Source organism: Oncorhynchus masou, chromosome 30 (assembly GCF_036934945.1).
Source record: "Oncorhynchus masou masou isolate Uvic2021 chromosome 30, UVic_Omas_1.1, whole genome shotgun sequence".
Lineage (NCBI taxonomy): Eukaryota > Metazoa > Chordata > Actinopteri > Salmoniformes > Salmonidae > Oncorhynchus > Oncorhynchus masou.
In genome coordinates this window covers 34,817,422-34,841,441 of record NC_088241.1, presented here as the reverse complement: position 1 = coordinate 34,841,441, position 24,020 = coordinate 34,817,422, and the positions used below count along the sequence as shown (strand labels likewise).

Sequence of the window (24,020 nt, the reverse complement as noted above, 5' to 3'; positions counted from 1 at the left end):
TGGATATATGGAGGCTTAAATATCCTGACCGAGTGAGATATGCATGGCGGAGGCTCAATAAAGCTAGTCGTCTTTACAACAGATGGTGTCAAGCACTCATCCACTTCTTTTCGGTCTCTCACAAATGTTCTTCTTTGTGATCCGAACTCCTCAAACTTTGAGTTGTCTGTTCATAACACTTTTTTTCAATCTTCCTTTGTCCAGTGTCTGTGTTATTTTGAACATCTTATTCTTCTATTTTTATTGGCCAGTCTGAGATATGGCTTTTTCTTTGCAACTCTGCCTAGAAGGCCAGCATCCCGGAGACGCCTCTTCACTGTTGACGTTGAGGCTGGTGTTTTGTGGGTACTATTTAATAAAGCTGCCAGTCGAGGACTTGTGAGGCGTCTGTTTCTAAAACTAGACACTCTAATGTACTTGTCCTCTTGCTCAATTGTGCACCGGGGCCTCCCACTTCTCCTTCTATTCTGGTTAGAGCCCGTTTGTGCTGTTCTATGAAAGGAGTAGTACACAGCATTGAACAAGATCTGAAGTTTCTTGACAATTTCTTACATGCAATAGCCTTCGTTTCTCAGAACAAAAGTTTCAGAAGAAAGTTAATTGTTTCTGGGCATTTTGAGCCTGTAATCGAACCCACAAATGCTGATGTTCCAGATACTCAACTAGTCTAAAGGACAGTTTTATTGCTTCTTTAAAATCAGAACAACAGTTTTCAGCTGTGCTAACATAATCGCAAAAGGGATTTCTAATGATCAATTAGCCTTTTAAAATTATAAACTTGGATTAGCAAACACAACGTGCCATTGGAACACAGGACTGATGGTTGCTGATAATAGGCCTCTGTACGCCTATATAGGTATTCCATAAAAATAAACAAATCTGCCATTTCCAGATACAATAGTCATTTACAACAGGTTTTTATATGGACAATACATTGGAGATAATATAAGATAAGTACTGGAAACAATAGAACACTATAACAACAAAAATCAGGGAAACCAGGCCTGGTATTCATAGCTAACTTTGAAAAGGCCTTTGATAAAGTACGCCGAAATGTATATATAAATGCCTGGACTATGTTAATTTAGGAGAATCTCTTATAAAATGGGTTAAAGTTATGTACAGTAACCCCAGATGTAAGATAGTAAATAATGGCTACTTCTCAGAAAGTAATAAATTGTCAAGAGGAGTAAAACAAGGTTGTCCACTATCGGCATATCTATTTATTATGGCCATCGAAATGTTAGCTATTAAAGTCAGATCCGACAAAAATATTGAGGGGCTAGAAATCCAGGGCTTAAAAACAAAGGCGTCATTGTACGCTGATTTGGATCCCTGCACAGCCTGACAGGAGCTAGATCATTTTTCTAACGTCTCTGGATTAATACTGAATAATGATGTGCACCCTGATTAATTATTCAGTCATATCCCAGTTTACCTATTGACCCTGCCTACACCCCCAATTATTTTTTTTTAATTATATGAGCAAACAATATTCACTTTATTTGGAATAGAAGCGAGACAAAATTAAACAGGCCTTTTTATATCATGAATATTAATTCAGAGGGCAGAAATTATTAAATATTAAAGCATCGGAACTGTCACTAAAGGCTTCAATCACACAAAAACTATACTTAAATCTGAACTGGTTCTCTAAGAATGTTTAAGAATGTCCTTTTCCCCTTTACTAAAATAAATATTTATATGCATTTTAACCTTTATTTAACTAGGCAAGTCAGTTAAGAACAAATTGTTATTTACAATGACAGCCTAGGAACAGTTGGTTGGTTGCAATTTCAGTTTAATCCATTATAAAAGACAGAACAAATACTATGGTTTAACTCAAATATACTAATTGATGAAAAAACATTATTTATGAAAATAAATAAATATGATCTTTGTGAATTATATCATAAATAGGACTGGTGGAGTTATGTCACGCAATTAACAAAAATACATGGAAATGTCTGCTCTTCCCAAAATTACAACCAACTGATTGCAGCATTACTGCAAAAATGGATGACACAAGTGGATATGTGAGAAGGTAAGGAACTTATCGGTTAGCTTGGCATTAAAGACCAAAGTTGGCTATAGAAAATTGTGATAAATAAAATAAAGTATCCCAGGTTCATTTTAGGACCAAACAATTGACAGATGCGCCATACTGGTTGAAAAATAGTTGGGAGGAGATTTTTGATACACCAATTCCGTTCACATGGTTTATGAATTGATACACAAAACGACGCCGGGTTCAAAACATAGAGTTTTTCCAATTTAAATTATTAAACAAAATTCTTGCAACCAATAGAATGCCCTATATAGATGGGGGATTCCACCCTCACAGCTCTGCAGATTTTGCTGCGAAGAGACAATCATTTGGTCACTTCTTTTGCTACTGCCCATGTGTAGCTTATTTTTGGTTGCAGGTTCGGGAATGGTTGAAAAATTGAAACAATTACTCTGAGCTAACTCTACAAATAGCACTGCTGGGTGATTTTAAAAGTCATAGTAATATAATAATATGTCATACTGTATATTGCCTGTCTGTCTTGCCCATCCAAACCATTTGGAGTGTCAAGTATGTGTGTGGGTCTCTGTCTGTCTGTCTGTATGTGTGTGGGTACAGTCTTACCCATCCAGACCTCTCCGAAGCAGCCCTGGCCCAGTTTGAGCTCCAGGCGGAGGGAGTCCCGGGGGATCTCCCAGGCATCCTTGGCCAGGCCCTGAGTCTGGGGCTTCACCGTGGGGCACACCGTGGTCAGCCGGTGGCACAGCCCGTCTGCATGCTCTGAGTGGGGAGACAAGACACACACATATACACACACACAGATGCACGCACGCACGCACACACCCACACACATAAATACCATGGTCAATATTTTTATGAGTCACAGGAGTTACTAATATACAAGGAATACCGAACGTAGCTTAAAAAGGGGACATTTCACACATTACTTCAAGTGTTTCCGTACCCCATGCGATACGGCTAAATTCAGCCTGTAATTACACAGCTAAAATATGAATGAGAAGAGGATGGTTTAACACGGCTTGGACCTGCTGGTTTCAAAATGCACCAGAGAAAAGTAGATTATGTCCCACACTATTCCCTATAGACAGTGGGGCAAAAAAGTATTTAGTCAGCCACCAATTGTGCAAGTTCTCCCACTTAAAAGATGAGAGAGGCCTGTAATTTTCATCATAGGTGCACTTCAACTATGACAGACAAAATGAGAAAAAAAATCCAGAAAATCGCATTGTAGGATTTTTAATGAATTTATTTGCAAATGATGGTGGGAAATAAGTATTTGGTCACCTATAAACAAGCAAGATTTCTGGCTCTCACAGACCTGTAACTTCTTCTTTAAGAGACTCCTCTGTCCTCCACTCGTTACCTGTATTAATGGCACCTGTTTAAACTTGTTATCAGTATAAAAGACACCTGTCCACAACATCAAACAGTCCCACTCCAAACTTCTCTATGGCCAAGACCAAAGAGCTCTCAAAGGACACCAGAAACAAAATTGTAGACCTGCATCAGGCTGGGAAGACTGAATCTGCAATAGGTAAGCTGCTTGGTTTGAAGAAATCAACTGTGGGAGCAATTAATAGGAAATGGAAGACATACAACAACACTGATAATCTCCCTCGATCTGGGGCTCCACGCAAGATCTCACCCCGTGGGGTCAAAATGATCACAAGAACGGTGAGCAAAAATTTCAGAACCACACGGGGGGACCTCGTGAATGACCTGCAGAGAGCTGGGACCAAAGTAACAAAGCCTACCATCAGTAACAGATTACGTCGCCAGGGACTCAAATCCTGCAGTGCCAGACGTGTCCCCCTGCTTAAGCCAGTACATGTCCAGGCCCGTCTGAAGTTTGCTAGAGAGCATTTGGATGATCCAGAAGAAGATTGGGAGAATGTCATATGGTCAGATGAAACCAAAATATAACTTTTTGGTAAAAACTCAACTCGTCGTGTTTGGAGGACAAAGAATGCTGAGTTGCATCCAAAGAACACCATACCTACTGTGAAGCATGGGGGTGGAAACATTATGCTTTGGGGCTGTTTTTCTACAAAGGGACCAGGACGACTGATCCATGTAAAGTCAAGAATGAATGGAGCCATGTATCGTGAGATTTTGAGTGTAAACCTCCTTCCATCAGCAAGGGCATTGAAGATGAAACGTGGCTGGGTCTTTCAGCATGACAATGATCCCAAACACACCGCCCGGGCAAAGAAGGATTGGCTTCGTAAGAAGCATTTCAAGGTCCTGGAGTGGCCTAGCCAGTCTCCAGATCTCAACCCCATAGAAAATCTTTGGAGGCAGTTGAAAGTCCGTGTTGCCCAGCAACAGCCCCAAAACATCACTGCTCTAGAGGAGATCTACATGGAGGAATGGGCCAAAATACCAGCAACAGTGTGTGAAAACCTTGTGAAGACTTACAGAAAACATTTGACCTCTGTCATTGCCAACAAAGGGTATATAACAAAGTATTGAGGTACACTTTTGTTATTGACCAAATACTTATTTTCCACCATAATTTGCAAATAAATTCATTAAAAATCCTACAATGTGATTTTCTGGATTTCTTTCTCTCATTTTGTCTGTCATAGTTAAAGTGTACCTATGATGAAAATTACAGGCCTCATCTTTTTAAGTGGGATAACTTGCACAATTGGTGGCTGACTAAATACTTTTTGCCCCACTGTAGTGCATTACATTTCGCCTGGTCCCATAGGGCTAAGGTCAAAAGTAGTACACTATGTAGGGAACAGTGTTCCATTTGGGACATAATCTACTCTTCTCTGGTGCATTTTGAAACCAAGCCGTAAAGTGGGCTCTCCCAGAGCGCTTTAACCTCTCTCCTTTAGCAGCAAGAGAAGCACTTGAGGAAGGTATCCATTAAATATTCAATCTGAGTACCATTCCTCTAGCTAGAAAAATCACCTGGACAATTACAGGTAAGCCAGGTATTACCGAAGCACAGACAAGGGAGAGAGAGAGACTGTGGTAAAAGAGAGTGAATTTTAGATCAGGAATGGCTCTGCTCTTGGAGAAGGGAGGGAAGCTGTGAATGAGAAAGTTACTGGGGAGCTACACTCGGTTGTTGGGAAAACAGATGTTTTTTAGGTAACACACTGGATGCGTGACCTTTTGCCGGCGTGAACAGAACGCAAGCCACTTTATTAAGTGTTCTTGTGTGTGAGCTGCACATCATACTCTTCAAAATAGAACCAGTGTAATTTTACGATGAGCAGTGCAAGCCTCACGCGGAGCCGTGCTGCTTCCACCCAGGTTTCATTGAAATGAATAGGAGTGTCTCACGCTCAGCAAGGTTACATTTGGAGGGTTGCAGGTCTGTAAGAAAGTGTTAGAGAAGAGAGGTGAGTGAGTGGCTTAGAGAGAGAGAGAGAGAGAGATCCTATGAAAAAGAGCTACAAGACCTACCTGTGTAGTGTTTGACCAGTTTCTGCAGTGTGTCAAACTGGGCGCGTGTGGTGATGTAGTAACCCCCGTTGTCAAGTTTGCGGATCTTGTAGTGTTTCACATTGTCGCCTTTGGCATCGTCCCAGTCTCGTATGGACAGGGAGTAGGCACCTGGAGGAGACAATGACCAGATTCTTCGTCCATCCAACCAACAGTATTAAGATCTAGGCTTTATCTATTCATGTAAATGAGAGTGTCACTGGCTATGTCTTAAATGACTCCCTATTCTCCATATAGTGCACTACTTAGGGCACCATATGAGCTCAAGTGCTGATTTAAGAACAGTTTCACCTTTTAGATCACAATGAATCAGATTATTCTGGGCGGGGAGAATCTGATCCTGGATCAGCACACCCATATTCTGAGGCACTTTATGAATATGAACCCTCAAAAGTAATGCACTACATGGGGAACAGGGTGTTACTTGAGATGCACTACATGCACGTTTTCCACGTTAATCATCGTCACCTTTAGTGGTTTCACTTTCTCGCACCAGGAAGGTGCCTCGGTTGTTGCCTGGATTCAACAGCAGCCGCTCGGCATCTTTACGGCCCATTTTACCAAAGTACCACCTGAGGAAGAACACAGACTTAGAATGAATTGAGCCTTTGTAAAAATGAGCCTTTCCCAAATCTGTCCTTGAGAAACCCCATCCATTCCAGGTAATTACTGCGCTCCAGAACTAGCACATCATTCTATTCTTATGAGGACACACATTAACATGAATACCAGCTTATGTTATTATTAACTTTATTTGACTCAATACTCGTAAGGATCATTTCCGTGTTTGGTAAAGTCAAACTTGAAATACACAATGAGAGGAAATACAGAATTATTTGAGTCCGCCAGGGGTCATCGAACAAACAGGATTACATTCTATTTCCTTGCTAAATGATCATAAACCTCTAGGCTTATATCCAACAAGAGATGGTAGATGAAACCCCCTGGGGACACATGGATCAAGTGTCTCAGGCGTAGGAGTGCTGATTTAGAACCCGTTTTGAATTTGAGACCGTTTTCTACAGCAGGAAAATAATCCTGCAGCAACAAGTCATGCGAATTATCATGTGGATTAAATTCACGGGCATTTTTTGGTAGGGGTTGATACATTATGAAAATTAAGTCTGAAATGTCAAAGTGGAAACTTCAGAAGCCTTTTTAAACCTAAAATACACTACAAATTGAAAATTGCAGGAAAGTTGTCTTGATCTAATTAAGATCCTACATCTGTAGATCGCTATGAATAAGATTACATGGACAGGAGGAACCTGATCAGCACTCCTATTCTGAGACGCTTGATACATATGGCCTCAGGAGAGCAGAAGAGGCTATGAGCTATTCTAGTTTGGGGGCGGCAGGTAGCCTAGTGGTTAGAGCATTGGGTCAGTAGCCGAAAGGTTGCTGGATCGAATCGCCGAGCTGACAAGGTAAAAATCTGTCATTCTGCCCCTGAACAAGTCAGTTAACCCACTGTACCCCAGGAGGCTGTCATTGCAAATAACTGTCTAGCCTGGTTAAATAAAATAAAAAATAAAATGTGAATGGGCTTCCAGTGAGAGGCATGTGATGCATGATCATGATGCTGTGGTTAGGATAGTGCTGTTGTGTCAGTGGAAGGTCCTAATCAGGTTAGGTTAGGTGAGAGGATAAACAAGGGCCTTACTCTTCAGCCTGGATGGAGTCAGCTGGAGCCACATAGTTACTGGGAATGTATCCTTTCTTCCCTGTGTTGATGGAGCGCGCCTCCCACCAGTCCCCTTCTCTGTAGGGGGAAAAACACAGAGTGAAGGAGAGAATCATCCAGATCTAGTGTCACTACTATGTCTGCACACTCCAGCACACACGGTTCCTAGTAACGGAAGTCTGGTTATGTCTTGTACATGCTGTCTTTTATGCATGTGTTCTATAGCTATATTATGGTAGGCAGCAATGCATTATATTTGAATTGAACAAAGTCAACAAAGGCTACATTCTATAGCAGAGAGGTATTTATGGCCTAAGGCACATCTGTGTTAAAGGGGTTTCATTAAATAAATGAAAGACTCCAGCGATCTGGGTGTAAAAAAAACAGGATCAGAGGGTGAAAACAAAACTCTAATCCATGTTTTTTAATTTTATTTATATTTAACCTTTATTTAACATGTAGGAAGAAAGTTGTATAGAACAGGTGCAAAGAGGGCGCCTGCATCCCAAATGGCATCCTATTCCCTATATAGTGGCCTACTTTTGTCCAGGGCCCACATGAACTCACGTGTTATTGATGATCTGGAAGCGGTCCCCTTTTTTGAACGTCAGGTCGTCTGAAGTTCTGGCTTCATAGTCGTACAAGGCCACGAAGAATGTAACCCCACCTGAACACACACACACACACACACACACAGACAGAAAACATTCAATAAAACATTCAAAAAGCACAAGTGAAATTCATGGACAGTATATACATTTGTTGACTCATTTTGGTGGAGAACCAGTACAGATGGTGAAAAAGTCAGAACATGATGGCATTCTGACAGCTACTAACAGCCTACTAAAGACACAAAGACTTTCTATAAATACCTGGCGACCTTTGTGCCAAGATTGGTACTGTCAACATTCAGTGACATTGACAGAAACAAACTCTGCTGCAAAGATAAACAGGACCATGGGGAGGTCAGTCAGAGAACGTAGATCTGTAGCGGCTCGTTCTGTTTCCATAGTGGTGGTACGTGACTGGTATGTGTAGTGTGACACTGTTGTGAGAGGAGGGGAGCAATAGATCCGTGGTCTCCAGCCTGCGCGCTCCCTGTCAATTTTCTCCCTGACGTTAATTCTACTCTATGGAATTGTCCAACGTATAAAAATATGAACAAAACTGCCACGTGTCAGGAAAGCAACAGACACGCCATTGGCCCTGGATCCGACCTGGGTTGAAATACTATTGGAAATGATTTGAAAATACTTAAGCTGGGCATAATTGAGGTTTCCTGGTGCAATGGAATCAATATAATTGTTGAAAACTGCACATCTGGCACTCTAGTATTTAATCCCAGGTCTGCAATGGATATATTGGGAAGGGTAAAGGGAAAGACTGTCATTCATGTCAAGTATTAATTTGTCAGGGGGGGTGGATACTAAATTGGTTGCTCTGATGGGAGTGGATTTCATCATCCGGCAAGGTTGTTGTTTATTTAGCGTCGTAGGGGAAATGCTTACGTCAGCTCGGTGCCAATCTAACAATTACAAAGCATGAATAATAGCATAGCACAGGTCATCTAATCTCACAGCTGTAATGTCAATACAGAACACAATGTAAGCCATTCTGCTTGCTGGACAGAGATTAGATAGGTAGGCAGATTGTGTGGATAACCATCTACGGCTATGTCCCAAACGGCACCCTGCTCCCTATATATTGTTAGTGCACTACTTTTGACCAGGGCCCATAAGGGTGCCATTTCGGACATAGCCTATGACACACCTCACAGGGAGCACATGTTCATCTAAACCAACGCTGAACAACACAAAGCTGCCAACACTAATCCCATTAACTGGTAGAGGAACTCCATAACGTGCCATGGAGCCCCGCCACCACCCCGAGACCAGATAACACAACAGGGAGGGGGGGATTACAAACCTAATCCCACCTATACAGGAGTGCTCAATCTCGTCTCCCTGCTCACTGGGACCGTAGACCTATAAAAAGATGTCTCTTTCAATCGTTGCTGATTTTTTTTTTTTGCCAATGGCACCTGTGTACAACGTGACTGAAGGACATCTAGAGGGAGATGACGATAGACCGTTGGATTTGAATTGGCTGGAACACAATGGCAGGTGTTTTTTTCGAGCGACTCCGGATATTGAGTTGTCAGGTCACCAACTATTTCTGTTGTAAAATAAGTATATGGGCCCTTGTGAAGGAATCATAGCAGTCTCATATGGCACATATATATGAGTGCTTATATAGCATTGTTGTTATGATAGAAAGGCATACGGGTACGAAAAGAAACCCACACTCGAAAGATACATGCACACAAACGCTACCCGCCTTAAGGTCTCAAGTTCGGATTCTGTAAATAGTAGGGCAAGTCTAAAATGTCAATGGTTAATTCGCTTGAAAATTTGAGGTGGGCTATGCTTGAAGATCTACATCTAGGATTATGTGGATAGTAGGCGAGTTTCACCTGATACGGCACCGGGGAATGCACCGGGGAGAGCACCGGAGAAGGAGGTGGATGCCCCTCCGAAGGGGGTCATGATGGAGGCTCCTCCGAAGGGGGTGATAGCGTGGGGGTTGAAGCCTGTGGCGGGTCCAGAGGAAGGTGGCTGGTTCTGCTGCAGCTGGGTGGGGTCGGGCCCGTAGGGGCCCACGTGGGGGGCGATGACGTCCGAGGCCGAAGCATTGTCCGGCCGGTACTTCATGGTGGGACCCTTGTCTTCTTTACTCTTGATGCAGCCCATGGTCACGTCTGGAGGGAAACACACACACACACTTCGTTAGAGCATAGTTTCAGGACAGTATTCACTGTGTCACCCTCGGCATAGACGTGATAGGCTGCGTGTGCAGGGGTGGCACTTCATCAGTCGAAACAACGATGAAAGCGAAGAGGTTAAAAAATTATTAAGGATTACAACATATGGACTGGTTAGGAGGATGCCTTTAACACTGAGATGACTACCTCTGTAGTCATCCTGCAACCTAGACGACTCTACGTCTATTAAAATGTTTTGTCATAAACCATTTGTTTGTCATTTTATGGCTTAAGCCACAAGCCCATGATGCTCTATTAATCTGGGGACAAAAATCCTAAATCTGATCTAAAAATGATTTGGTTGTAGAGCATCACTCTTCCTAATGCATGTTACATGGTCATAATCAAACACATAACACACATACGACTGTGAGACAGCACTAGTCTAGTGTAGCCAACGCAAAACATACATGCAAAGAGATTTTATAAAGGGGTTTAGGGCTGTTGTGTTGTATACCTGTAGGATTTAAGGAGATGTTTATTACATATGAATTCCAAATTGACAGCATCTGAAATGCAGCGCTGATGAGGCAAAATGGTGAGAATTCTGAGAAAAGGATTTAAAAGCATGTTTTCCCCCCCAGAATAAACATTTGCTACTTCTTTTGTGGGTCAAACATCACAAGAAGTGTTGCAAAACATGGCCACCAGCCATTAAAAACTCCATATACATTTAGGTATTGCCCCAATTCTCCATCCTTCTTCTGAAGTGTGCACTTGCACACTCCCTGTGATGGATTTAAAAGCATAGGAATGGTGTAACGATTGGCACAAGGGAGTTTCCACCATTGCTACATCCATGCAATAACGTGTGCGAGCACATAATTCAAGAGATGGTTGGCGAATCGGCACGTCGCCTTAACCACCAGTAACCCTTACGTGAAACCACATGTCCAAAAAGCTACAACACATCTACACTGGCGTCTTCCCCATCTGCATTGTTGTCATTCTTCCATCCAACAGAATCGGCCAGTGTTATGTCAAGGCATTCCTTTGTGAAGAGAAGGCCTAGTAAATACGGTTGCCATCAGACACGCTCCTATAGCAGGCTCCAGTCAGGGGGATGTTTTGACTGATCTCGGAAACAGCTGCTCTAGTCAGAGGGTTACAGCCAGGATTTACTATCGTTTTCTCTACCCTGAGGTGGGTAGCTGTCTTTCAAATCGGGAGCTTTCTGGCAAACAAGCTATGATTAATTCCTTATTTTGAAGGAGGACTTTTATTTACTCTTGAGAGCTGACTAAATCAGTGTGACTGTGAACTGGCTATCTGAGCGACCTGTCAGTTAGCAACAGGGACATACAGTGCAAAATTCGAGTAATCCTGGTTAGAGGTGCCCCAGATGTCCATATTGTTTCCCTCCTAATTACAGGAAAATACTGTGATTTTTGGGAAAGTTGCCGGAATTTTGTACGCCTACGATTGCAAAACACTGGCCTAGAAGACAGAGACAGACAGAAAGGGGCGGCAGGGTAGCCTAGTGGTTAGTGCGTTGGACTAGTAACCGGAAGGTTGTAAGTTCAAACCCCCAAGCTGACAAGGTACAAATCTGTCATTCTGCCCCTGAACAGGCAGTTAACCCACTGTTCCTAGGCTGTCATTGAAAATAAGAATTTGTACTTAATTAACTGGTTGGTTACATAAAGGTAAAATAAAATAAATGAAAAGGGAATGGCAGAAGTCCAGTTTGTCAGTAGCAGAACTGCCAAGTACACTGAATAAATTGCATGCTATGGTTCGAATTACATGTCGGTAGTTTTCTATAAAACTGATTTAAGAGTATGGCTGGGAATTGCCAAGGACCTCACTTTACGATATTATCACGATACTTGGTTGCCAATACGATATGTATTCCCATGATTCGATACTGCAATTTTATTGTGATTCAATGTTTCAAACATATTGCTCACTCTATGTCTGCTGTAGAGGGACAAGAAGGAGCAATGAGAAAATGTGTTTTTAATCTCATGTTGGCTCACTATTTAAAAAGAAGATGATAAAGCTATAGGATGAAAAATATCTGCGTATTGGCGCAGGTATATCGGGCGAACACTACCTAGCAAAGTAATTATGGTAAATTAATGTTTACAAATTGATACGGAGTCAAAGTATCTGATCAAACTATACTAAGTGAACGCAGATTTGTAAAAATAAATAAAAATAATAATAATTATACGCCTTGGTCCATATGAATCTAATCACAGATGTTCAGCTCGGAGGCCAAGGAATTCTGTCAGCCACGAAACTACAGAACCAGCCCTCCCTTTAAAAAAGGAGTCTAACACACCCTCCCTTTTAACTGCTGGGCTCGTGGTGGGTAGAAATGGTTGGGTTGGTTGACTGTGGTTTGAACTTTACCATCAGAAAGAAGTGGTCTGGAGACAGGTCACTTAACTTGCCACGCCACAGTTCCAGGCCTTTACATCCCAGTCAAAAGGCTCCAGCCTGCATCAATGCCATTACAACATCTGTATAAAAAAAACTCAAGAGACCATCTGGTGCAACATTCTTCTAACGGAGACACAGTCAACCATTCGCCAACTTCGCCCCCCTTACGTCACAGTGAGTCAAACAGAGTCATATAGTGAATGAGCTCTAGCTCGCTGAGAAAACAGACTGGATTAGTCTGGGTGACACTCACACGTAAAGCTGGAAAGGCCGTGCGCATTCAGCCTGCACCTGACTGCGTAGACACACATACACACCTGTTCCTCTGGCCCATTTGTATCAACAGACAGCAGAGGAGGGGAACGTGATCTTACGCTCCAAGCGTTCACGCCCGAGCCGTTTTAAAAAGCCCCTTCCCTAACCCATGGCCCAAGTGAAACTCTTCTCCCATCCTAAGTAAATGGGCACAGCAGCAGGTTCACATAGCCATGAAGATGCCCAGTGCAGTATTACAAGTGATTGTTCTTCATCTCATGTCATGCTTTTGCCCATACGCTAATCCCCATAGCCCCCCTCCGATACACAAATGTAGATAATCGGAGCAGAATAACATTGCCTGGCAAAGAGAGCGGTAGAGATTTGCTCTGAATGTAGAGATACATTTTTTTTAAAGACCGTATTTATGTGTGCATGTGCGTGTGCCAAAGATACACAGAGAGTGGGCTGGGATTTTGTGCCAAGCCCTCTCACATGGGGGACTGTCAGCGCAGGGAAGAATCTGTTGAGAGAGAGAGAATCCCCTGGCCAACTGAATGAAGGATTATGAGGAGGGAGGCTTTGCGCTGGCTGTGAGGATGATGAGAGAAACATAACAACCCGCTTCCATATATGTACAGACCTGGTATGGTGGACGTAGGCTGAAAGAGGGTGGGGAGGGAACTATCTGAAGAACAGATGAGGGCACGAGGGCTTAAATGGTAGGCCCAACTACTTCCCTGGCTCTTTATTGTTCTCCGACTACTTCCACTATAGCACTCTCTTCATTTACCACAGTTAATTATTCTCCTTGTGCCACCTGTCTGTGTCGATGCTTCCTGTGATCCAATAGCATTAAGTCCTCAAGAAGGATAATGTCCTCAGGCTACCAGTGATCTGATGGTTTCTGTCCCGGTGGAGCTTAACGACACTCTTGGCTGTGATGGCGTGATCCATAGTGGCTGGGCAGGCTTTGGCTGACAGCCTTCATCAGCTCACAGCTAACCCGCTATCAGTACAGGCCACAGTTAAAGCAACCCACACACATAATGACATGATGGATTTAGCCCACATCATGCTTGGTCGTCTTCAACACCAAGCACAATCTCTTCAGAGTGGGGGGAGAAGTAAAACAAGGCGAGATGAGATGGGAATGCGCTGCAATGTCATCTACTCTTCATTGATCATAGTGTAGAGACTATGCTGATGATAATGGTTATCTCAGTCAAAAACACAAAGAAAAGCCCATTGGGAGTCTATTGCAAAGTAATTGGGCATCTATTACCAAGTAATTGCGAATTTCCATGGAGGCCACTAGCCTAAATATTATTAGGGCCCTATGATTTCCGCGATGCGGAAAATGCGGACGGAATCGCAGAATTTGGTTATAAACATGGATTCAACTTTAAAACGTGTAATAATGCAGCATATTACATGATTTGGCTGAAATATATACATATTTTTTTAAATCAAAGGCGGGCCTAATTATTGTAGTAACAAATTATTCATAATTGTAAAATTACAGATGAGTAGACTTAGAGAAACAATTTCTTTTTCGGTCGTGTGTGGGACCCTTACGTCACCTCATAACTTGGCTGTCTCTTTGAGAAACATGTCGAAGAGGCCGTCTGGGAGGGCCAAGTCGTCAAAATACTAAAAATAATAATTTTGTAAGTCGCTCTGGATAAGAGCGTCTGCTAAATGACTTAAATGTAAATGTTAAAAATGGTCCCGAACCCCTAAATTCAGAGAAGCGCAATACCCAAACGCCTATTATCAGTCACGCAATAAATTCTGTCAACATACTATTGATTGGACCCGTAAAAATATGTATGATGATGACCACTTAAAGTCTAAAGCCCATGTGAAGAACAAGGAAAAACACCATGTTAGCCTCTTCAAACGACCATTACTAGTGCATGCGCATCAGCAGATTCAAGACGAGGATTTATTCAGGACTTTGTGGATGTGTGCGCCAAGTCTGACATCCCATTAGGAAAGCTAAAAAAGCTACGGCCGTTTCTAGCGAAGCATTGCAAACAGGGAGGAGCGGTGCCCGGAAATAAGAGCAGCCTCCGTCATACGCACCTGCCCGGTGTGTTCGACCAACACGTGACTGCCGTTCTACAGAAGATCCGTGGGAATAAGTTTCCGGTGGCTGTTGACGAGACAACAGGTGCAAGGGATTCCAGCATTCTAAACATCGTCATTGGTGAGTTAACTTAACAGCCTATTAATATACCGTTGCAATAGCCTACATTTACATTCTGCAATGTGAATTGAACACTGCCTCTCCATCTAGCTAACTATCGCTGTATCTATATTGTGTTTACACTTGACATTTTAATAACACTTGCTTTGTCACAATATTATTTTAGGTTAAAACACAAGGTGTTGAAAACCAGTACTTTCTGGTGGATGTAATTTTCATGGACAGATGCATCTACTCAAAGTTTTCCCAAGCTATACTAGCCTCCCTCCACAGCAATGATCTGAACCTGAATGACGCCTGGGCAGTGGACACAGATAATGCCTCCTACTGCCAGAAGGCATACAAGGAGGTTCTGAAAGGAGTGATGCCCAAGTGTACATGTAACCTGTCTCTGCCATGTCATTTAATCTGGTGGGTGAGACCTGGCAGCACTTAAAATACTTCTCTGAAGTTGCATCACTTGTGACATGGATGAGATCTGTCTTCTTCAGGAACCCTGCCAGAAAGAGATGGGTGAGCTTCCTCATTATGAAGGGGTTTGTGCAGAACAAGGCTCCTCCTGAAGCAGTGAGCTCCAGATGGAATAGCTGGTTTGGGGCAGTGAAGTACCACGCAGAGCATGTTCATCTGTGCAGAGTTTTTGTTGGCAGAAAAGTCATCATCCCAGGCCGTCGCAAACATCCTCGGCCAGCTGGAAACAGAGGAGAATTTGCTGCATTGTTGCCTAGATTCTTGCCTTACTTTTTTCCATTTATAATGAAACACTTACTAGAACTCTGTATTGAAGCACTTGCCTTGATAAAAAAAAATAGTGCAATGTGTTGCATCATTACAACTGTACTGTTCTATCTTATTAAATGGTTCATTGTTTAATTCATTCACATTATTAGACACTCCTTCTGATGCTAAAATTTGCAAAAATTGTAAAACACAGAATTCAGAAAAATGAAAACGGAAAAAAATGCATTTGGGAAAACAATTAAACGGAACTCCGAAAAAAGTTAAGCGGATTTCATAGGGCCCTATATTATAACAAACGCAAACTAAAATAAACAAATTGCAGACAGGCAATCCAGCGCATAAAGTTATATATATGTGTATGAGCTACTGTCATTTACAAGCGAATGTGAACGAGAGACATTGTGTGAATGAACAAAGTTTTGACCAATGCCGTACTGGCTCTCCAGCAGCATGTCTACACACTGTGTCTGTGTGGAGTCTGGAGTCACTAGGGCAACGGGCCTGCCTGCTCTGCTCGGAGAAGAGGGGGGAGGAGGAGACCAAAGAACAGAGAGGAGAAACAACGCAAGGAAATCAAGATAGCAGTGGCAGCTGTACAAATAACTCAACCAAAAGGCTTTGACTTCTCAAGCGCTAGCACAATATGATGCCCCATCACTTTTAATAATTCTTACTCAGATGGCAAGTTAAACTTAGGGCTCATGTTAACACAGAATTATGCGTTTTTCATGCAGGACAAAAATATAAAACTCATAAGAAATATCTTGCTATGTTTGTAAACACGGATCGAAAAAGCTTCTTATTGTAATTTCTGCTCGGCATTGAACTAATTTTGTGCTTCAGTTGCACTTTAAACTTGGATGAGTATTCACTAACAGGCATTCTATCCGAAGACAGAGCTCTGGCTGATGTTTAGCTACTTTTCTCAGTATAGCCAGCCTATTTTTCTCTGGTAAAATGCAAGATTAACTTTAAGCAAAACATTAGGAAATGTAGCTGGCTACATTCTTCCTATGATAGGCCTTAACATTATAAATATGACGGCCATGCATCGTCGCTATTTTTTGACGAATGTGTTGCACTAATGTAATTTATGTGAAGGAAAACTATAGTTGCAAGTCCCTGATCAGTTTATTGACGGAAAAAAACACACAATACTTTCAAAATAAAACTTAACCCCTGTCGATACACAGCTAGAATCACCTGCTCCTGCTTTCTCCCATTGTGCTATTTACAAAACAAACACATGACTGGATCAACTGTTCTGGGGAACTACATAAGCTTCATAATGTGACAGGTGAAAGAAGAATGAAATCTGCTTAATCTTCTAACATATTGCACAAGTTGACAGCAGGTATTTACTTTAAAAAATTCGAAGAAATAGTTTCAACAGTATTGACAAAATCATCCCGTAGCTATTTCATAATACCCGGGTATACGATATACAGTTGAAGTCGGAAGTTTACATACACCTTAGCCAAACACATTTAAACTCAGTTTTTTCACAATTCCTGACATTTAATCCTAGTAACAATTCCCTGTCTTGGGTCAGTTAGGATCACCACTTTATTTGAAGAATGTGAAATGTCAGAATAATATTAGAGAGAATGATTTGTTTCTGCTCTTATTTCTTTCATCACATTCCCAGTGGGTCAGAAGTTTACATACACTCAATTAGTATTTGGTAGCATTGCTTATAAATTGCTTAACTTGGGTCAAACGTTTCTGGTAGCCTTCCACAAGCTTCCCACAATAAGTTGGGTGAATTTTGACCCACTTTTCGCACCAAAGTATGTCCATCTCTAGGAGACAGAACGAGTCTCCTTCCTGAGCGGTATGACAGCTGCGTGGTCCCATGGTGTTTATACTTGTGTACTATTGTTTGTACAGATGAACGTGGTACCTTCAGGCGTTTGGAAATTGCTCCCAAGGATGAACCAGACTTGTGGAGGTCTACAATTTTTTTTCTGAGGTCTTGGCTGATTTCATTTGATTTTGCCAAGATGTCAAGCAAAGAGGCACTGAGTGTGAAGGAAGGCCTTGAAATACATCATTTGTGTTAATAGGAGGTGTACCTGTGGATGTCTATTAGCCTATCAGAAGCTTCTAAAAGCATGACATCATTTTCTGGAATTTTCAAAGTTGTTTAAAGGCACAGTCAACTTAGTGTATTGAAACTTCTGACCAACTGGAATTGTGATACAGTGAACTGTTGGAGAAATCTATTGTGTCACAAAGTAGATTTCCTAACCAACTTGCCAAAACTATGGTTTGTTAACAAGAAATGTGTGGAGTGGTTGGAAAAACGAGTTAATGACTCCAACCTAAGTGTGTGTAAACTTCCAACTTCAACTGTATATGGTATACAACATAGACAGGGCTCTAACTCCTCTAGCTCTACAATGAAATAGGGTGCAGGCCAGGCAGCAGGCTGTTAGCCAGCATAGTAGAGTCTGCCACTAGCACAGTCAGTGTAGTCAGCTCAGCTATCACCATTGAGACCGTGTCTGTGCCTCGACCTAGGTTGGGCAAAACTAAACATGACGGTGTTCGCCTTAGCAATCTCACGAGGATAAAGACCACCTCCATTCCTGTCATTATTGAAAGAGATCATGATACCTCACATCTCAAAATAGGGCTACTTAATGTTAGATCCCTTACTTCAAAGGCAATTATAGTCAATGAACTAATCACTGATCATAATCTTGATGTGATTGGCCTGAATGAAATATGGCTTAAGCCTGATGAATTTACTGTGTTAAATGAGGCCTCACCTCCTGGCTACACTAGTGACCATATCCCCCGTGTATCCCGCAAAGGCGGAGGTGTTGCTAACATTTACGATAGCAAATTTCAATTTACAAAAAAAAATGACGTTTTCGTCTTTTGAGCTTCTAGTCATGAAATCTATGCAGCCTACTCAATCACTTTTTATAGCTACTGTTTACAGGCCTCCTGGTCCATATACAGCGTTCCTCACGGAGTTCCCTGAATTCCTATCGGACCTTGTAGTCATAGCAGATAATATTCTAATCTTTGGTGACTTTCATATTCACATGGAAAAGTCCACAGACCCACTCCAAAAGGCTTTCGGAGCCATCATCGACTCAGTGGGTTTTGTCCAACATGTCTCTGGACCCACTCACTGTCACAGTCATATGCTGCACCTAGTTTTGTCCCATGGAATAAATGTTGTGGATCTTAATGTTTTTCCTCATAATCCTGGACTATCGGACCACCATTTTATTATGTTTGCAATTGCAACAAATAATCTGCTCAGACCTCAACCAAGGAACATCAAAAGTCATGCTATAAATTCACAGACAACACAAAGATTCCTTGATGTCCTTCCAGATTCCCTCTGTCTACCCAAGGATGCCAGAGGACAAAAAATCAGTTAACCACCTAACTGAGGAACTCAATTAAAACTTGCGCAATACCCTAGATGCAGTTGCACCCCTAAAAACTAAAATCATTTCTCATAAGAAACTAGCTCCCTGGTACATAGAAAATACCCGAGCTCTGAAGCAAGCTTCCAGAAAATTGGAACGGAAATGGCGCCACAGAAAACTGAAAGTCTTCCGACTAGCTTGGAAAGACAGTACCGTGCCGTACCAAAGAGCCCTTAATGCTGCTCGATCATCCAATTTTTCTAACTTAATTTAGGAAAATAAGAACAATCCGAAATTCCTTTTTGATACTGTCGCAAAGCTAACTAAAAAGCAGCATTCCCCAAGAGAGGATGACTTTCACTTTAGCAGTGATAAATTCATGAACTTCTTTGAGGAAAAGATTATGATTATTAGAAAGCAAATTTCGGACTCCTCTTTAAATCTGCGTATTCCTTCAAAGCTCAGTTGTCCTGAGTCTGCACAACTCTGCCAGGACCTAGGATCAAGAGAGACACTCAAGTGTTTTAGTACTATATCTCTTGACACAATGATGAAAATAATCATGGCCTCTAAACTTTCAAGCTGCATACTGGACCCTATTCCAACTAAACTACTGAAAGAGCTGCTTCCTGTGCTCGGCACTCCTAAGTTGAACATAATAAACTGCTCTCTATCCACCGGATGTGTACCAAACTCACTAAAAGTGGCAATAATAAAGCCTCTCTTGAAAAAGCCAAACCTTGACCCAGAAATATAAAAAAAACTATCGGCCTATATCGAATCTTCCATTCCTCTCAAAAATTTTTGAAAAGGCTGTTGCGCAGCAACTCACAGCCTTCCTGAAGACAAACAATGTATACGAAATGCTTCAGTCTGGTTTTAGACCCCATCATAGCACCGAGACGGCACTTGTGAAGGTGGTAAATGACATCTTAATGGCATCGGACCGAGGCTCTGCATCTGTCCTCGTGCTCCTAGACCTTAGTGCTGCTTTTGATACCATCGATCACCACATACTTTTGGAGAGATTGGAAACCCAAATTGGTCAACACGGACAAGTTCTGGCCTGGTTTAGATCTTATCTGTCGGAAAGATATCAGTTTGTCTCTGTGAATGGTTTGTCCTCTGACAAATCAACTGTAAATTTCGGTGTTCCTCAAGGTTCCGTTTTAGGACCACTATTGTTTTCACTATATATTTTACCTCTTGGGGATGTTATTCGAAAACATAATGTTAACTTTCATTACTATGCGGATGACACACAGCTGTACATTTCAATGAAACATGGTGAAGCCCCAAAATTGCCCTTGCTAGATGCATGTGTTTCAGACATAAGGAAGTGTATGGCTGCAAACTTTCTACTTTTAAACTCGGACAAAACAGAGATGCTTGTTCTAGGTCCCAGGAAACAAAGAGATCTTCTGTTGAATCTGACAATTAATCTTAATGGTCGTCTCAAATAAAACTGAAGGACCTCGGCGTTACTCTGGACCCTGATCTCTCTTTTGAAGAACATATCAAGACCATTTCAAGGACAGCTTTTTTCCATCTACGTAACATTGCAAAAATCAGGAACTTTCTGTCCAAAAATGATGCAGAAAAATTAATCCATGCTTTTGTCACTTCTAGGTTAGACTGCTGCAATGCTCTACTTTCCGGCTACCCGGAAAAAGCACTAAATAAACTTCAGTTAGTGCTAAATACGGCTGCTAGAATCCTGACAAGAACCCAAAAATGTGATCATATTACTCCAGTGCTAGCCTCTCTACACTGGCTTCCTGTCAAAGCAAGGGCTGATTTCAAGGTTTTACTGCTAACCTACAAAGCATTACATGGGCTTGCTCCTACCTATCCCTCTGATTTGGTCCTGCCGTACATACCTACACGTACGCTACGGTCACAAGACGCAGGCCTCCTAATTGTCCCTAGAATTTCTAAGCAAACAGCTGGAGGCATGGCTTTGTCCTATAGAGCTCCATTTTTATGGAACGGTCTGCCTACCCATGTGAGAGACACAAACTCGGTCTCAACCTTTAAGTCTTTACTGAAGACTCATCTCTTCAGTGGGTCATATGATTGAGTGTAGTCTGGCCCATGAGTGGGAAGGTGAACGGAAAGGCTCTGGAGCAACGAACCGCCCTTGCTGTCTCTGCCTGGCCGGTTCCCCTCTTTCCACTGGGATTCTCTGCCTCTAACCCTATTACAGGGGCTGAGTCACTGGCTTACTGGGGCTCTCTCATGCCGTCCCTGGAAGGGGTGCGTCACCTGAGTGGGTTGATTCACTGATGTGGTCTTCCTGTCTGGGTTGGCGCCCCCCCCCCCCTTGGGTTGTACCGTGGCGGAGATCTTTGTGGGCTATACTCAGCCTTGTCTCAGGATGGTAAGTTGGTGGTTGAAGATATCCCTCTAGTGGTGTGGGGGCTGCGATTTGGTAAAGTGGGTGGGGTTATATCCTTCCTGTTTGGCCTTGTCTGGGGGTGTCCTCGGATGGGGCCACAGTGTCTCCTGACCCCTCCTGTCTCAGCCTCCAGTATTTATGCTGCAGTAGTTTGTGTCGGGGGGCTAGGGTCAGTTTGTTATATCTGGAGTACTTCTCCTGTCCTATTCGGTGTCCTGTGTGAATCTAAGTGTGCATTCTCTAATTCTCTCCTTCTCTCTTTCTTTCTCTCTCTCGGAGGACCTGAGCCCTAGGACCATGCCCCAGGACAACCTGACATGATGACTCCTTGATGTCCCCAGTCCACCTGGCCGTGCTGCTGCTCCAGTTTCAACTGTTCTGCCTTATTATTATTCGACCATGCTGGTCATTTATGAACATTTGAACATCTTGGCCATGTTCTGTTATAATCTCCACCCGGCACAGCCAGAAGAGGACTGGCCACCCCACATAGCCTGGTTCCTCTCTAGGTTTCTTCCTAGGTTTTGGCCTTTCTAGGGAGTTTTTCCTAGCCACCGTGCTTCTACACCTGCATTGCTTGCTGTTTGGGGTTTTAGGCTGGGTTTCTGTACAGCACTTTGAGATATCAGCTGATGTACGAAGGGCTATATAAATAAATTTGATTTGATTTGTATACCACCCAAGCCTACCTACACGTTACATGCCTTTAAGGTTATTGGTCTAGAGTTGAACGATCTCGGCCTACACCTCCAGGAAAAAGGTTCCTTTAAGTCTGACCAGACCACTGTGTCCACTCTCTTTCTCCCTCAATTTCTTTGAAGCCCCCCAACTCCAGCACGCAGGTTTGACTGAGATTAGACTGGGTTTGACTGAGATTACATAAATAGTGGAGATGCAACATGGATATTGTTACAGATTGTACTATAACTATTCTTTAAAGGTTATAACATTGTTTGGAGAATGAGACAGTTCTAAGCAAGGTTGAAGGAATCCGCACGCTGAGAAATAGTACCCATAGTAGCCATCCCCAGATCCCTATGAACAAAGAGCGAGTTCACAATGTAACCTAAGGGGCATTAGTCATGTAATCAAATGATTTCCCATGAATCCAAAGTCACAAACGAGCCTTAAGTCTTAGTAACCATCAATTCCAAGGATCTAAAATGCATAGAGACTCATTATTCATGCATTACAGAGCCAAAAATACTAAACAAAACTGCCAATATGTTTGTTGATTTGGAGCTAAATTTAGTAACATGTTCTAATTACTGACAGCATCCTGTTGCCCTGAGCATATAACCTATAACAGAATAACAGCACACATACATGAAAGGATTTCCAGTGGTGTCATTCTGTGTAGCAAGTAGTCCACCACAAAATATTACTGTAACTGGGCAAGGTAGAGTTGAAAAAGGAAAAGTTCTGTTATTACAACCCTCAAACATTTCCTCGGTCTGATCTGAAGGAGAGACAGAATAAATGCAGACCAAATATGTGTTGTCTTATCAGGGAAAAGCTCACAGTGCATTAGCTGATGTTGAAATAGAATAGAAACGTGTTCTTCCAAAACTAGGTCGAAGTTGCCTCATCCTCCCCTCTGTCTAAATCAAAAGCATTGTGTTCTGAGACAGCGAAAGATTTAGGAATAGCTTGCTTAAGAAGACAGCAAATATCACTATGTAGCAAGCTGAGGAAAACACAAACACATTTTGGCGTCAAAAGTGTAGACCTGATTTGCATAGGGTTCTTGTGGCTCAGATTACACCTTAGTACGTTTGGAATGCATTGGCTGGTGTAGGGCGAAGTTGCCCCAAGACGGTGATCTTGGGTCCGTTTTTCATTGTCCTCACTAAGGATTGGGGGAGGGGAAGTTGATCCTAGATCTATACCTGGGGGAAACTTCACCCTGGAATTGCTTTAGCTGAAAGGTACGCCCCTCATACGTTCCACAGAGAGGGACCTGGTGTTCCACCGCCACCTGAGGCTCCTTGACCCCCTGACTTCCTCACCCCTGGTGTGCTCACTAGTGTTTCGCCCCGGGCTAAAAAAAATATTGTCGCAAGCCACCCAGATAGCATATGAACACGTCATAAGCCATGGCAAAATGCTTAGAATTCAAGTAAATTAGCTTTAAAATAGCAACATTTTCTCTCTGCCTCATGGAAAAGAATGTGTAGAAAAGAATGAGATTAGCTATAAAACTGCACATTTATCCCTCTGCCCCATGGCAAAATGTGTAGGGGCCTCGCAGAACTGCGCAACACCACTGGTTGATTCTTGAGGAGGGGTGAGTGTTGAAGAGGAGGGGTGGAACTTGACTTGGTGAGATCTGAGGAGAAGGAATGACGAAGTTCCTTTATTGTCACGATCGTCATATGAAGTGGACCAAAGCGCAGTGTGGTGTAAATGCATCATTTAATAGATGACAACAAACACAAAGTAAACTGTACAAAACCAAATAAACAAATAACGACGTGAAGCTATCCTAAGAACTATGCTGACACAAGCAACTAACATAGACACATACAAAGCAAACTATGGTCAGGGTGTGACACATATATGTATTCCATACCAGTGATTGGTGCTACAGTTCTCCAGTGAACAGCCCGCTGTCCTGAGTGCACCGTGTTTCTTGCAC

The 24,020-nt window shown here is 42.4% G+C and overlaps 1 protein-coding gene across 2 annotated transcripts in view; it reads right to left on the bottom strand.

The window, feature by feature from the left end:
- The window catches only part of LOC135522573 (tyrosine-protein kinase Yes-like), a 54,816-nt gene that overhangs the window by 16,436 nt on the left and 14,360 nt on the right, over positions 1 to 24,020 (bottom strand). Inside the window, exons 2-8 of one of the 2 annotated variants that reach the window (XM_064948967.1) lie at positions 14,728 to 15,542; positions 9,649 to 9,933; positions 7,743 to 7,842; positions 7,155 to 7,253; positions 5,960 to 6,063; positions 5,453 to 5,602; positions 2,633 to 2,788 (exon numbers count right to left, since the gene is read on the bottom strand). In XM_064948967.1, the coding sequence (XP_064805039.1) occupies positions 2,633 to 2,788; positions 5,453 to 5,602; positions 5,960 to 6,063; positions 7,155 to 7,253; positions 7,743 to 7,842; positions 9,649 to 9,925 (886 nt within the window). In that variant the 5' untranslated portion in view covers positions 9,926 to 9,933; positions 14,728 to 15,542. The remainder of the gene's footprint in view (positions 1 to 2,632; positions 2,789 to 5,452; positions 5,603 to 5,959; positions 6,064 to 7,154; positions 7,254 to 7,742; positions 7,843 to 9,648; positions 9,934 to 14,727; positions 15,543 to 24,020) is intronic. The other variant, XM_064948966.1, reaches the window with a different exon arrangement.